This window comes from Callospermophilus lateralis, chromosome 10 (assembly GCF_048772815.1).
Source record: "Callospermophilus lateralis isolate mCalLat2 chromosome 10, mCalLat2.hap1, whole genome shotgun sequence".
In the NCBI taxonomy this organism is placed as follows: Eukaryota; Metazoa; Chordata; class Mammalia; order Rodentia; family Sciuridae; genus Callospermophilus; species Callospermophilus lateralis.
The window spans coordinates 11,541,398-11,557,682 of NC_135314.1; the positions used below are offsets into that span (position 1 = coordinate 11,541,398).

The 16,285-nt window shown below is 40.6% G+C and overlaps 1 protein-coding gene across 3 annotated transcripts; it reads left to right on the forward strand.

Moving 5' to 3' along the window:
- Positions 1–121: 121 nt before the first annotated feature.
- Mis18a (MIS18 kinetochore protein A) lies at positions 122–14,916 on the forward strand. 3 transcript variants are annotated; one of them, XM_076868537.2, is made up of 7 exons: positions 122–155; positions 1,362–1,536; positions 1,901–2,127; positions 4,806–4,872; positions 9,018–9,140; positions 11,298–11,394; positions 11,952–14,916. In XM_076868537.2, the coding sequence occupies exons 2-7, from the start codon at positions 1,514–1,516 to the stop codon at positions 12,030–12,032; spliced, it is 618 nt and encodes a 205-aa protein (XP_076724652.1). In that variant the 5' UTR covers positions 122–155; positions 1,362–1,513; the 3' UTR covers positions 12,033–14,916. The 3 variants fall into 3 exon arrangements, with proteins under 3 accessions (XP_076724652.1, XP_076724651.1, XP_076724650.1); XM_076868536.2 differs by lacking the exon at positions 122–155 and having other exon boundaries at positions 385–1,536; XM_076868535.2 differs by lacking the exons at positions 122–155; positions 1,362–1,536 and having other exon boundaries at positions 1,753–2,127.
- Positions 14,917–16,285: the final 1,369 nt, after the last annotated feature.

Sequence of the window (16,285 nt, forward strand, 5' to 3'; positions counted from 1 at the left end):
AAATGGAAAATTCTAGTACCAAACAATTTGTGAGTTTTAAAAAACATTTATTACAGTGTATTTTTACATACTTATATATTGTAGTAAATTGTCCTATTTTTGGTTATTGTTATTTTCTTACAGGTGACTAATCTATGAATTCCACTTCCTCATGGGTATGTATGTGCAGGAAAAAACACGGGGTTGCTACTATCTGTGGTTTCAAGCATCCACTGAGGTCTTAAAGTATCCCCTGAGGATACAGGAGAGGGGTTGCTTTACTGGGATATGCCATATGGGAAATTGTTGACAATACGAAACCAAAGAGTTCATCTCTTGAATTCTCAAGTTGCTATGCATTTACTTAAAAAATTCATGTGGATGTGCCAATATTGTACCAGTGACATTGTGCGTGAAGAGCGCAGTCTAGGAAGGCCAGGTCTTTCTCTATAAAAATAAGCAGGAGGGAAGATAATTCCACGGTGGGGAAAAAAAAAAGGTCTAAATTATTTGAAGCATTTTCTTTCGGTTGGAGGCTACTTAACAATGGCACGGTGTGACAGGGCTACCTTATGCACATATTCTATCACTCGATCCGCATTAACAACCCTGTGCAGTACTGACCCATTAACCCATTAAGAATCAGACTCGGAGAAGGCCGGAGAAGGCCGATAGCCTTTCCACCTGTTTCCTACACGGTTACTCCCAACCTCATGGAGGCAAGGGTAGGGCAACCCAGGACTTCCAACTCCAAAGCTTTTGCTTTTTGCTATTGCTAATGGCCCTTAAAATTGGAAGTAAGTTTTATCTAATGGAGCAAAGTGAGCAATGACTTGAGAGGAACACCCAAAGCCCAGTGGGAGCAGATGCGAGTCCTTGGGGGTAGCTTTCCTCCCAAATGCGCTCTCTTTGGTGTGGTCCCTCAGTTCCCCACCAGCTTTCCCTCCAGACCTGGGCCTTCTGAAGTCAGAGGCTGGCTTTCTGGGGCAGCTGAGGAAGTCTGTGCCTCCTGCAAGGGCGCGCAGCTTCCCCATCCGCACAGTGGAGCACTTCCTCGCTTTCCACCCGGTTCGCTCCGGCCCCTCCCCCGCCCCAGCCGGCTTCTCCAACTTTTTGCAAGCTGCCCTAGTCCGAGGGACCCAGGGCTCTTCTAAGGTCTTGTTCCAGAAATAACAATGCACAAAAGGAGCTTGTGATGAGGCGGCTCCTGCCCACCTCGAAGCAAGTGGGGCCTCAGGAGCAGACAGGGCAGTGCCGTCGTGGGACGCTCATGCTGACCGCCCCTCGGAGCTGCTGGGGACGCGAATTCTCGGCCTCCGACCCTGAGTCTGTGAGAGTGGGACTCGGAATCTTGTTGAACAATTTCCTTGGTGGCTTTTCAGGCACGCTAAAGTTTAGGGGGACCAAGGCATCTCGCCGAGGGGCTGGGCCATAGAAAGCACCTACAAGCTCCTAAATCCTCCGCCCGGGCGGCTGCGAATCCGCTGCTACTAAACACTGAAGCTGCCGCGGGGGCCTCGTGGCTTTCTCAGTGATGCTGTCCTTTCCACGTAAAGGGTGAGTGACCCTTCTTAAGCTCATAATCCAGCCAATTTTAGCAGCTTTAATTTCTTTAGAAGCGACGATCTGACGCAAAGCTTAGGGACTAGCCGGCCTGGCCCAGCCGGCCAGCGAGCATGCGCATTAGAGGCTTCGCGCCGCCTTCCTTAGGCCCCGCCCCTGGGCCACGGCCCCTCCCGGCGACGCCTTCCTGCCCCGCCCCGCGCAGGCGCAGACGCGTTTTTCCCTTGGAGCTCTGGGGCGCGGGCTATTTGTAGATTATGGCGGGCTCTTGGTCATTGGGTCGTCACAGAGGGTGTACCTCCACTTGCTGCGCGGGTGACCTCAAGGATAAGAGGAACGACTCGTCGCTGTTGGGCAGGAGGCTCTCGGAGGACTCGGGCCGCCACCAGCTGCTGCAGAAGTGGGCGAGCATGTGGAGCTCCGTGAGCACCGACGCGTCCGAGGCCAGCACCGAGAAGTTTCCGGAGGAGGCGGCCCCGGCGGAGCCCCCGCTGGTGTTCCTGTGCTCTGGCTGCCGGCGTCCGCTGGGCGACTCGCTGAGCTGGGTCACCAGCCAGGAGGACACCAACTGCATCCTGCTGCGCTGTCAGTGCGGGCGGGGCGCGCTGGGGGGCTGGGCCTGGTTCCCAGGTGTGCCACACCTGGGCGTCCTGAGGGAGGGGGGTTCCCTGCAGGGAGGCTTGGAAAGCGGAGAGGCCCGCGTGAGCTTTCTCAGGAAAAGGGGAGGAGGAGGCTCACCATGTTGTAGGGACAAAGGAGGCAAGGCACCCAAGACAGCAGGAGACAGTTTTATTTGGCTGCAGCCAGGTTTAGAGGGCACAGCTTTTGCTGTAGTCAATCAATCCCCTGAACCCCGAGTTCAGGGAGTTTCAGAATTTTATACCCTGCGTGTAAGGGAAGGGGCTCAGAAGTTCCCAGTCTGCAGAAGTTCACATAAAAGCAGCTCTTTCTTTCACTGTTCTGGGCAAGTTAACTCTTCAAGGACAACAGCTGAGAAGGGGAGAGCTTCTTCTCCCCTCTCTTTCCTCCCCTATCCCAGCTGTTACCATGGAGCCCAATTGTAACTTATCTTACAAATGTAGACATCTCTGTGAGGCCCAGCTCAAGGCCAGAAGCCTTGTTTGCACATTTCTACAAACTACTATACTGGATACGTTTGTGAAAACTAGTAAGGGGGTGTCCATCACCTGAAGTGCTGGTATCTTTCTGGCCAGTGGCCAAGTAAACAGGGTGACAGGAAACTAGGAAGTTTATCTACATTGGACTCTTGCTGACAGTCCCCAAATCAGCCTTGGTGAAGCGGGCTTTTCTGTGGAGAAAGGGGGTGCCACTTCAACCCCAGCAGTTGGGTTCGTGAGTGATGGGTCTTTTTATGGGGTCCCCAGCCCAGAAGAGCAGCGGTTGGATGAGCAGCCTTGAGCATTATTCAGAAACAAGTGACCAAGCATTTGAGGTGTAGCCTGACCAGTACTGATGGCTCCCCACGGGAATCTGCAGGCTGTTAATTTCTCTCTTAAACTTCCAGATACGCTCCATACACAGGCACTGAAACATGTTAAAGTTTCAAAAAGACTTGAGATTACATTCATATCATTAAGACTAAATGGGCACAGTTCTCTTTTTTGCCACATACATATATTCTGAATATTTTTCCATGTTATTTGAACATGATATGTTTCGTTTTAGCAGCTGCTTAGTGTATCCTTGTTGAGGGGCTGTATGGCTTGGTGATGAAAGCTCTAGATTGTGCTTGAGTTCTGGTCTGCCATTGATTAGCTGTGGGTCCTTGGGCAGGCTAGTTAACCTCTCTGTGCCTCAGTTTCCTTTCCTCTTCTATACAACTGGGGTAAATTTCACATGGGTATTGGTGAGAAGTGAGTGAGTTAATGTGTGCTATATGTTTTGAGTAAGACCCAAGTGCCATTTCAGTGATTTCTCTAATGAGAGTGTTGTCGATCTGCCCAATCTGGCTATTGATAGAGGTTTAGGTTGTTTCCAGTACTATATGATTAGAACGGCATATATTCAGGTTGAATCTTGATAGAGTAGGAGCCCTTACTTTTGGCATATGGATTTATCTTATATATGCCTTTTAAGAAATAATATGTTAAGTCTTTCATTTTGTTTGTTTTATTTTTATAGCTTTTCTATTTTTTGCCATATTAATTTTACATATAAAGTGCTATTGTTTTCATAATTTAGTTTTTTATGTCAGTAGTTTTTAAATTTTAAAAACTATATACAAATATCTTGGTTTATTAGCTTTAGATAAGTTGATTTACACCCACCTCCCTAACCCTGTGAGAACACTTGGATAACTCTAATGCTTTATTATTATAAGAAAACTTCTCATAGGTCTTCCCTCCCTGAGTTTGGTTAATCATCATAAGTTGTCTTCCCCCATCTTCCAAAAAGAAAGCATTGAAGGAGGAAAAGGAGTGGAAATGGGGTAGGTCAGTCAGCACTACTGCAGGTCTGTACTGCTGGTGCAATAGGCGGTCCTGGTGGTTTGGGGGCTGGAGCAAGGTTTGTGAAGTAGGGCTGACATGACAGCAGTGCAGGGATACTGGGGAGCAGGATGAGGAGGTGGAGAACCAAGGACCAGGGCTGGGTGTACTCCCCAGAACTGCATCATCTAAGGATGACTCCCCAGCTTCTGCGTTGAGCAGTTGGGCAGGTGGAAGTGGAAGTGGGATGTACTGACTTATGGTAGACTGTAGAAGCAGATGGAATTAAGAATCTCTTTTGTCCTTCTTACATCTGATGTCTTTTCTCCAATTCTCTGGGAACGTCTTCTGCCGCTCCTGTGGTCTAGCTGTGAGCCTCGTCCAAGTCATGGTTGAAGTAAAAGATACTTAGCTGGGATACTAAGGACCCTTTCAGTTATTTTTAGAAAAATGAGCTCTGCATTTGCAGTCTGGAGGTGTATCTGTTGGCTTTTAGCAACTTCTGTGGTTTTGCTCCCAATTTTACTCTGTCTGGCAGATGTTCTTTGTAGTCTGTGATTTTAGATTCTCATTGTTCCAAGTTCCACTACTGATTGAAATCCTTCCCTTTGACTTTATTTATTTTGTTAATGTCAATGATTTCCAAAGGAAGGGAATAAAATAACTCCTCTTTAACCATCTTTTCCTGAAGACCCCTGTACATTGAGTTTTGAACCATCCCTGTGTGTGTGACTTTGGTCTCTTATTTTGTTCTGGAAGTCCTCTGTAAAATCCCAAAATACATTAATAAAGCATTTTTAATTTCTCTCTTCCCAGGTGTTTCCTGTAATGTTTCTGTGGATAAAGAGCAGAAGCTTTCCAAACGTAAAGATGAAAATGGTTGGTGAGTAAGGTTGTATGTTTGTGGATATTACTTTAGAGAAAATGCTTATTTTCAGATGAAACTCTTCCATCATCCCATTATCCCAAGTGATTACTTAGGCTAAAACTGTTTTCATGGTAATTGAATCAGAATAATATTGGTCATTCAAAGATATCATTTCTTCAGTGATGGTGGTTGGTCCCCTTTAGATTGTGAAATGGATGTTTTTGAACGTCTGAGGGCATATTCTGACACTGTCTTTATGGGTCTTTTGGCTTGATGCTGAAGAGAATTGAAACAAAATATAGAATAAAAATGTCTCTATCATAAAATCTCAAAGTCAAGACAGGTGCTACCTATATGTCATGGAACATATAGAAAATCTACGTGTGACTGGGGATATAGCTTAGTTGGTAGAGTGCTTGCCTTGCATTCACAGGGCCCTGGGTTCGATCCCTAGCACCACACACACACACAAAAAAAAAAAAAAAAAAGAGAAAACCTATGTGTGTACACATACATACATACATACACAGCTTATTGGGGTAAACAGATAAGGCTGCCCATGGCCATAAGTAACCAACCCTTGGGGCTGCAGCAATCCCAGGCTCTGTGTGGCTATTGCAATGGTTGAGGGGACAGATATCTTGCCATATCTGCCACCCATCAGCTTCAAGTGACTAAATGGGAAGCTCTGTCTCATATAACTGTTGCCCAAAATGAGAAATGTATCTTATTGAGGTATATGAAATAATTTTAAGTGGTAGTACACAAAGAAGCATACATTGATAATCATATATATATATTTAATTTTTAAAATTTGTTTTGATAATTATATTTTAATTACTAAAAATACTGATTTCATTTTTAGTAACACTAGGGTATCCTATACAAGGAATGTATTTTAAATTTTAAAAACTTACTCAAAGGAAAGTTAAATTGATAATGATATAGGTAATAGGTAGATGTGATAGAAATAGTGCTATTGGCAAGCAGGTGATTAAGAGTTTGAAAACTCAGATCATTTTTCACTTTGTGGATGAAGAGGACAAGGTAGGAAGGTTGGAACTTCACTAAGGCTGGGGCTGATTGACTGAAAGGGCTTGGACGATGCTTGGGTCTATCTGAAGTGTTCTGTCGTCTCTGCTTCCCAAGTCTGGTCATTTGATGTCATCTTCTCCATTTTCTGCCATGTCTGTGTACCAGCTGCACTCTTGTATTCTTAGTGTGTTTTCATTACATTAACTCAAAACTGGAGTTTAAATTTATTTTTTAAAGGTATCTTTATATTACTTCCATAAATTCATCATTGATCATAACTTTAAAGTAAATCTCAAGGTAATGACAATGAAATGAATATTTTTAGGTCTGGCCAAAATATCATTGCTGACCAGTTCCTGAGGTCTGTTCTCTTACTGTTAAAAAGATTGGCAAGTATGAGACACGTGTTAAAAACAATCTAGTCAAACAGACTTTCTTCTCTTTGATAATGAGGATTGGTAGATAATTGAAAAGGAATTGATTTTTCTCACTCTGTGATCCAGAGTTATTTAATGTTGTTTACTAAACCCATTGTTCACACTGCCTTAAATTGTCTTGAGTTTCACTGAGGCCATGTACCTCCACTTTTGGAAAAACCATGTTGCTTTGGCATGCGTGTGCATTTTTTGATAGAGCCACCCTACCTGTCTGAACCAATGTGCTGATGGTAGAAAAGCACTGTGGACTTTAGAAGGAGGCAATACTGTTTCCTCTGTCCATTCTGACTCTGCCCTTTGTTAAAGATCTTTCAACTTAACTCATTCCTCGTCTAAAATTACCTCATGATTTCTGCACTGCTTTTTCAACATTGTTGTTCAACGATAAGGGTGAATTCTGACAAAAACTTATCAGCTGTGTCTGCAGGATGACACTGTAGTGATAGTGGCTCTCAGCCTTCATTGTCCCCCGGGATTATTCTACAGGTGTGGTTTAGCTTGTTTTTGTTACTATAGTGAAAATACGGGAGGCAGGTACTTTATAAACAAAAGAGGTTTATTTTGGCTTGTAGTTCTGGAGATTCAAGATCTAGGGGCCATATTTGGTGATGGCTTTCTTATTAGCTGAGTTGCCAGGTGGTACAGAGCACCACATGGCAGGAGACTGGCAGGAGACAGGCAGCTTGCATGTGTAGATCTCTTTGCCCCCCTTATGATACAGCCACCGGGATTCAATCATGGGGACTAACTCCTAGTGATCTAATCTAATCCTAATCAGCTCTCAAAGGTCCCAGCTTTGAACACCATAGGAAGTCTTGGTTTGCATCCTCTTAATACCTCAGAAAGGGGATTAAATTTCAGCATGAATTTGAACAAACCATATTTACACCATACTGAAATGTGAAGGGGTTTGTTTGTACTCTGGTGGTGCCTAAACTGTTTTTGATAATTCAAGTTAAAACAGTCTTAACCAATGATCGTTGTGTTTTGAGGTCAACCCCAAGATTTCTCTGAGTGTTCTTTCTTGGCTGATGACACTTACATTAGGTGTTAGTTCACAAGGTTGATAATTTTAAGTGGTGGCCTCTTAATTATTATAAGGTTGGTATGTAGCATGAGATTTGCCATTTTACTGTAGGTAGATGCTTTTATATTTCTTACATAAAACCTTCTTTAAAAAATCCCTTAGGTGCTTAATATGGAATCAGTGGTATGTTATTTAGCTAATTATATCACCAGTGAGAACTCATAATTTATCAGGTGGTGATCCATTTTGATCTTTTTCCCATATGTTGCTGCAATAATTAGAAACATCTCCCGGTATCTGTAGGTAAATACTCATGCACTCTATAATATGGTGTCTGGTTCTTAGAAGCTCCTTTTGCTGATAGAAGGAACAGGTATTTAGGGATGATGACTGGCTCACATACTGAGCAAGAGTTAAAATGTTTATGAAGTAATAATCTTTTAGGATATATATTTCATGACTGTGATCAATAGATCTATGTGTTGGGACTATAGTTTTAGTATAGTTGTTTATAGAATCATAAATTTGGAGTGACCAGTGTGACAGGCTTTGGTGAGACAATGGATTTTAAGCCACATTTAAAGAAGACAGAAATTGGTATGGTAGCAGCGGGGTACGTTCACATGTGTGGAAACTGAGTTGGGAAGTGTCCATATGAAGGAACAGTTATGTGGAGAAGTAATGGTGGATCATTAAGCAAAATACTTGTGAACCACTCATGTAGGATATCTGTGGTTGACAGAAAAGTACTGTGTCAAAGTGTAATATTTTAAGAAAGTTAATTCTAACAAACTTATATTGAACACATGTCAAATATTTATTTAACCAGTTAACGAGGGAACCAGAACATGAGAGCTGGATGAGAGGGAGGGTACTGCCATAGAGTTCAGATCTAGTTAATGTCCTGCAACACAGCAGCAACCTTTGGAGTTATCTTTTCTACTAGCAGAAGTCATTTGCATCTCTGCCAGACTTAAATTATTTGCAACTTATCAGTCTTCTATGATTCATCATTAACTTTAGGCAGTCTTTTTAAGTAAGCAAACACCTTCTACTAGAGCAAGCTAGACAAGCTTATGGCCCATGGACTGGGCCCTTTTTTGCGAGTACACTTTAGTTGGAACCCAGATTATTCAGTTACGTCTTGTCTCTGGCTGCTTCCATGGTCCAGTGGCAAAGTTGATAGTTACCACAGATACAGGTGGCCTGAAAGTCTCAACAACTGTATATTTTCTGGTTTATTAAAGGAAAAAATTGCCTAGTACCTTTGCCTAGAGCGCTAGTGACCCTTGGTGGGCTTATTGGTTAGACAGTGACAATAAAAGGACATTTAGACTCTTTTAGTCATATTTCCAAAGTCAATCTAATTTTCTAAATACTGGACAGAAGAGTTTACATTCTAGAAAGTATCAGTATCCTCTCTTCTTGTCATTTGTATTTCGGTGTCATTAGGTGTGCAAGGCAGTGTGCCTAGAGATGAATACAGTGTAATATGTCTTATAAGCATCTTACCATCATTTTTTCCTTCCACATATATGAATCAATATGATCAGAATGGCACAGTTTAGAGCTTAAGTACTTAGCATTTATGGATTTAACAGTGGGGTTTTTGTCATAGTGAGTTGCTGTTTTGCTAAAGTGGTGGCATTTCTTTATGACAGCATTCTTGAGACCCTGTACTGTGCGGGTTGCTCCCTCCATCTTGGCTATGTATTCAGGTGCACTCCCAAGAATCTAGATTACAAGAGGGACTTGTTTTGCCTCAGTGTTGAAGCCATTGAAAGGTAAGTTTCCATCTGATTTCTCAGTTAAGTTTACGGAGAAGATGATATGAAAACATCAGAACTAAATCAACATTGTTTGTTAAAATTTATTTTCAAGTAATAATTTCTGACAGTCAAATCACTAATTTTTGTTTTGCTTTGATCTGACTGCTTTGGCACTGGAAAAGTCAAGCATTAAATTATTATTAATTATTAAATTATTACTTTAAAAAATTGAATGTAGCTTTGTAAGATTTTTTTTAAGCAGTTGTGAGGATCAGTGTATGTTTTCCATTCCTTCCCTCCCTCAGTTTTTAGCTTCCTAGACTTTCGTGAAAAAATAGGAATTTCAAAATTAGTTAGGAAAGAAGTCTCTGGTGTTCTGGAAAGGTAGAGGCACAAAGACTTAACTGTTTCCAATAGTAAAGAATGGTCTACTTCTCTTTGAGATACACAAGGAAATGTCTTGAACAAGGAAAAGTAACATTGTTCATGTAATAAGACTTAAGATTTCTTTAGAGTAATTGTTAGGAAGCATTCAGTTCTGGTCTAGTGACAGAATCAGGGACTTTCAGGTATCTAAATGGTCTTCCAATTTATTGGCCTTTTTAAGTGGGAAGCATAAAATTAAGTAAATCTTTGACCCCAGGGCATTTTCACTCATCCCGGTAAAGATGTTGCCCTCGAGATTTTTAAGCATGCCTAAGAAAACTTGTATTCTATTAGGAAAGAGAAACAAAATAAGAAAGGAAAGTGCCTCTACTTTCATTATTTGAGGCATTTCATTCCCTGTGTTGAATTTCTTAGATTTTTCTCTTTAAAAAATTTAGAACAGTATTCTTTTTATGAATTTCTAATTCATTTACTCCTTGTTAAATCACTGCAGTTTTGAACTCCCCCCCCCCTTTTTGAAGCTAGACAGTTTTAGATCAAAATTTTATAATCCACAAACTTTTCACAGGCCTTAGACAAAAGGATAATATAACAAGTTCTGTTCCTTGCTACCAAGCCTGTAGGAGTGTCTGGCGAGATGTCTGTTTTGGTTTTAATATGTGAATAGAAGACGTGGGCCCAGACAAATGCTACCTTAATATCCATGAGAATTTTACCACATCTGTGAAAGTACAGGTATAAAAGACGTGAAATTTGAATCCAGCAGAGTTGGTACAAAACTTTCAAAAGTGATATTATCTGTGTAAAAGAAAATGTGTAGGAGGTTTTACCCCAGAAGATCATAATATTGAAGCTGTTTTTCCTGAGCAGTTGCATTTAGAATCCAAGTTACTTTTGGGAGAGGATTTGAATGCCAAGGATTCTGTTTTTATTTGAGAAGTAGATACCTTCTGTAATGTTTATTTATGGTTTTAGAAGTTACTTAAATGCCATTTAGTTTTTCTACCTCATCTCCTTTTTTTTGATTTTATAAACAGCATGTTAATTGTCTTCTGCAGTTTTGCCCACAGTGCTGTTTTTTCAGGAATATAATTTATAGGGTTTCCAAGGGCAGACTTCTTATTTGGCAAAAGAAGTAACATCAAAATTGTTACATGTAATAAAAGACTTCTACTAAAGAAATGCAAAAGAAAAATTTCCTTCCATGTCTAGGTTTATTTGGTTGCCAACACTTGGGCCTGTTTTCCACCTGTTACCAGGTCATTTTTTCTGCTATAAATATTTTTCCAAGCCATAGCATCTCACGACCTTGGAGAGTTGAGCCACACGTGACTTGGAGCATAACTGTTGAAATTGCCCAAATTTTGGAAAGCGTGAGTTGACCCTACAAATTATTATTTATTAAAAGTCAACTTTGAAAATACATTTCCAAAATTTACGTAAAACCAGAAAGCAGTGGCTTCTTCAGGACCACCATCTTCTTCACGGTCTTTAAACTGGTCTTTAGAGTTTTGAACTCTAACATTTTGCCACTCAATAAAGAGCAGGTTTATTCCAGTAATGAAATGTTTGTGGACAGTGAATATGTAGAAGTATCTGGACAAAGCTGCTGTGCAGAAAGACATGATTTTGTGTAGTACAGCTTCCTAGATAAGCTTTTACCAAAAATAGCTGTTGTGTTTGTTTACTTGGTATATAATGTACTTAGAGTTTTAGTATTAACTGTCATAAATTTAGCATTTGTTTCTTTTACATGTTTTAACTTTGTACTGTGTTACACTTCAGTTATACTTTAGGGTCCTCTGAAAAACAAATTATGCCAGAAGATAAAGAGCTTTTTAATCTTGAAAGCCGAGTTGAAATAGAAAAGTCTCTAAAACAGGTAATTTTATTCTGAATGTTTTATGTCTGTACAAACAATTTCCTGTCAGTGAAAAAGTTCTCTACGTAGTGAGACTCAGAATGCCATCTGTTTTGATCTTAGCCCTTTATGGCAAGAGAGTGCGTATTTCAGTTGTCAGTAGAGTTGAATTTTGGGAGGAACTGATCTGTAAATTAAGCTGAGACTTTATCAACAAACTAGTGAGGACATTTTATGCCAAAATCAAGTCAGTATGTATTCTAAAATGATTAAACTAGAAATATAGCTTTGAATCAAATCACTATTTTATTGGAGTCAGTTTCCTTGGTATAAACACACTTATATTGAATGTTAATGTCTTCTTGTGGTCAAACAGGCAAGATGGTGGCGAGTGAATAGTTGAATTATATTTTATTTAAATAAAGTTAAGGCCCTAAATAGTTTTTGTTAAATACTGAATATCTATTTTGTATAATGAATAACTTGAAAATTGCATTAACAGTGTATATTTTAATTGCATTTAACCATGTATAATTTTAGCCATATTCATGCTTATGTTTGTTTTTTCAACTCTTTAGATGGAAGATGTCTTGAAAGCATTGCAAACGAAGCTGTGGGAGGTTGAATCAAAATTGTCCTTTATGAGCTGCAAAAGCTGAACTCTGTTCCATGTTGCGTGTCTCTTGTTCTTTCCCATCCATTATGTCTTAAATGAGAAGAATTGTAGAATCATTTATGCAGCTGTATTTTATGGCAAAGAGGTGATTATTTCCCACATTAGAATTTTTAAGCTATTTTGTGATACTTCCTGGAATTGAAATTTAGGAATTTGTATTTTATAAGAAACTGGGCTGAGTTTTTAGAATTATTTTCTTCTCTCTGTCAGACTCATTATTATTGATTTTCTATTTTTTAAAGAACAATTTTGCTTTTAATACTTTGAACATTGGGCTGGGATTGTGGCTCAGCGGTAGAGTTCTCATTTAACACGTGCGAGGCCCAGGGTTCAATCCTCAGCACCACATAAAAATAAATAGATAGAATAAAGATATTATGTCCAACTACTTCTAAAAAATAAATGTTTAAAAAAATACTTTGGACAGTATTAAATAGTGAATGGTAAAAATCTTAAGACTTTTTTTTTTCTCTCTCTCTCTATATATATTTAGTTGTAGATGGACACAGTACCTTTATTTTATTTTATTATTATTATTTTTTTGTGGTGCAGGGGAATCGAATCCAGTGCCTCATGCATGCTAGGCAAGTGCTCTACCACTGAGCCACAGCCCCGGCCCTTAAAGAGTTTTTTCTGCAACTTGCCTGATTGAATCTTCTTTAAAAACTAATGCTTAAAGCTCTCTGGAAAACCTGTCTATTCAGTTATTTGTCAGAACCATGTGGAAACTTAGACAAGAACAGAGTGTAGCACAAATGTATATAAGGGTTCCACTTTATGCTACTTATTTACTACTTACTGTATGCTAATAAAATTTATCAGAGAGTAATAAGTATCTCTAGGGGTAGGATTCTGGGAGAATTTTTGGGTTTTTTTTGGTTTTCTGTAGTGTAAGACGTTTATTAATAGTAAGCATATATTATTTTTATGACCAAGAAGAAAATAAAGATTAAAACAAAGTGCTCTAAGATTGATTTTTAGGAGCTGAATCGTGGTATTTGAGGTCAAAAATCCTGGTGCCATGGAATTTGCATACTCGCTGAGCATGGAACCATGGTAGGCCTCTCAGGAATGTAAAGGTGACCCCAGATTTCCCCAGGGCTCTCTTTGTTTCTGGATGCAAATGAAGTCACATAAAAATATGTACAAGCACTTCTCTTAACTTCTGCTTAGAAGTTCTAATATTCCTGAGAATAACAGAGTTATTGTGTCAATGTCCCAAGTCATATTGTCTTGTCATTCAAAGTCCTAGTGTAACTGCTTTATTAGCCATGTGGCTTGGGGCCCATCAATTTGATTCTCTTTTCCTCATCTGTAAAATAATTACCTACCTTTCTTACATCGAGGATGATCAAATTAGATGATGTATGTGATCGTACTTTGAAGACAGGCATCATAAAAATAAATGATAAAGATTTAGTCCTCAGGAGACTTGACTTGATTTAACTTCTAGCTGGCTATAAAGGCCAGTTTGAATTGTCAACTTGATTGGATTAAGAGATGCCAAGGATTAAGAAGTTTATGGGTGTGTGGGTGAGGGTGTGTCTAGGAATGACTGGCATGTGGTCTCCAACTGAAATGGAGACCTCCCTAAGCAAGGACAGCACCATCCTATAGGATGATGGCTTGGATAGAATAAAAGAAGAACAAGGAAGCAGATGCAAGCTCTATTCTTTTTGAACAACTTCTTGATTGCTGCTGTGATCATCTGAGGATATCAGACTCTTGCTTTTTCACTCTTCCAAAGTGTACTCTGCCAGTGATTCTCCAGAAGCCTTCCATCTTGTACTAGGGTAGCACTGTTGATCCTTCTTGTTCTGGGGCTTTAGCCTCTTGGACTTGGCGGCTACTGATTCCTCCAGCTCTCTAGCCAGCAGATGGCCACTGTGGGTTATCCAGCATGGTATCTTAGGACAACCTAATAAATCCCCTTTTTATGATTATACTTCCTGCTGATTTTGTTCCTGTAGAGAGAACCCTAATACATTGGCCTACCCATAAGATTGGTGGATATAAAAGAAAAAAAAATGCACTCAATTATCTGGTTTCTTTTCCAGTTACAAATATGTGAACATTGAGGAAATTAAAAAAAAAATAGGAAAATAGTGGAAAGAAAAAAATAAAACCACAAGTCTGACAAAGATAATTCTGATTCACACTTTTGAGTGTGGCCATTTTAATATGGGAATTTGGGATCATACTGGACATTAATTACTTTTACTTAAAATATTTCCTGATATATTTCTACATCATTAAATAGAGGTTGAACAGCCCTAATATGAAAATCCAAGATTTGAATTGCTCCAAAATTAAAAAAAAAAAACTTAAAATCTAAAACACTTGGAGGTCCTAAACACTTTGGATAATGAATACTCAACCTATAATCCCTTACACCCTGAGTTTTGTCTACCTATAATGAAACATCATATTTAAAAACTTGTTCAAATGTGTTTATGTGGGGTGTCAGTTTCCTGTTAATACCACAAATATCTGAGATAATCAACTTAGAAAGAGAAAAGGTTTAATTTGGCTTAGGTGGTTGTGGCTTGTTACTTAAGGGCCTGAGGTGAGCAGCACTTCGAGGTAGGATCATGTGGCAGAGCAAAGTCTCTCAGCTCACGGCCAGAAGACAAGGTCAAGACCAGAGTCCCACAGTCCCTTTCAAGGGTAGACCCCAATGGCCTGAACTCCCACTGGCCCCACCTTTTAAGTTACCGTCACCTCCCAGTAGGGCCATTCTGGGGACCAAACCTTTGGGCCTCTGGGTGACATTTCAGATCTAAAGAATAGCACCTGGTATGACATCCACACTTTTAGTGGTTTATTGGCAGTGGAGTTTAATCATCAAGTACGATGGGATGCGGAAAGCTCCAGGGATACTCAGGAGCCAGCTCTGGAGAGCCCATTGATAAGTGTTCAGGAGTAGTGTGAGCTGGTGGTTAGGCCATCGGTAGTATGTAACTGGCCATGGCAGGGGTGTTAACACCAGAGAAAGCAGCAACTGCTTTAAAAAAAAAAAAAAATCTGCTTCCCCTGGACCCCTGGGTCTGTTTTCCCACACTGTCCTTTATATTTTCAGGCTCCTTCCATACTTAGAGAAAGACTTACCTTTAAACACCCCAAAGACCAAGACCTAATACTGTAATCTAAAATGAAGCGCTATTTCTTACCACTTGAGGGATTAGTCACGTTCTTCACCTCTTCTGGAGGAAGAGCAAAGTTCCCAAAAGCACATGACTTGGGATTTTACATAAATGGCATTATATACATCTTTAGGGTTCTCCCTGAGTACGGAACTGGGGAGTAGCTTGTAAACAAGAGGAGAAAGCGCAAAAGCAATTGTTGCTGGGACTCTGCTGGCTCTCCCCTTCCTCCTGATTTCCCCTGCATTCTGCCTCTGCCCTTGCTACTGCCTCTCCAGTTTCCCTTGAATACTTCCGATTTCAATGATCCTGTTCTGTCTCTGGACCCTGGATCTGAATCTCTGATGATCTGCAGACACCCCTGCCCACCAAAGGCACTCTGTGCACCCGGAGCCTGTTTGCTCGGACAGAGCCCGTCATTTCCTCTCACAGCCCTCTCCCTTTCCTGCTTTTTCTGAATTCTCAATGACTATCCTGCCCTCGACCTGAAACCCTAGAGTGACATCCACTTCGCCATGCCTTGCCTCCACCTCCAGTCAATTGTCAGGGATGCTTGATTCTCTCCCGAATTTCCTCATTCCCCTCTACCCTGTCCATTTTCCTTTTAGGCTTCATTATCTCCTTCTGAAATCATCACTTAATGACTGTAAGCCCCGACCCTCAAATCCAGGGAACACCCTGTAGTTATATTAGGCCCTCCACATTCTGCATTTCCCCATTGCACACAAAATACACTTCTCGATACGGAGTTCCATACGGAGCTCCCTCGATCTGGCCCCAGGTGGCTCTGTGGCTCCATCTTCCCTATCCTGCTGGCCCTCTGATCTTTTGTTGCCAATCAGACACACCCCATGTCGCCTCTCTGCCCCTTTTCTGTGTAGTTCTTAGTCCTCCTTCAAGGCCCTATTTGGATGCCACTTTCTCCGAAGTCCTTGTCCATTCCTTTGCCAGAATGAGCCCCTCCTGCTTCATCGCTCCCGTATCATTTCAGGATATTCTTCTTGCCTTATTACTTTGGTTTTGTATTCTATTTTTGTGGGAATGGTTTCTTCAAGACTGGGTTATTTTTCCCCCCCAGTGTGGGGACTTTTCC

Bases quoted from the DNA above. Each gene is read 5' to 3' on its own strand.
- Mis18a (XM_076868535.2), top strand. From the start codon at position 1,800: ATGGCGGGCTCTTGGTCATTGGGTCGTCACAGAGGGTGTACCTCCACT. The intron at 2,128-4,805 runs GTCAGTGCGGGC...CTCTCTTCCCAG, and splicing joins CAACTGCATCCTGCTGCGCT to GTGTTTCCTGTAATGTTTCT. The intron at 4,873-9,017 runs GTGAGTAAGGTT...TCTTTATGACAG, and splicing joins CGTAAAGATGAAAATGGTTG to CATTCTTGAGACCCTGTACT.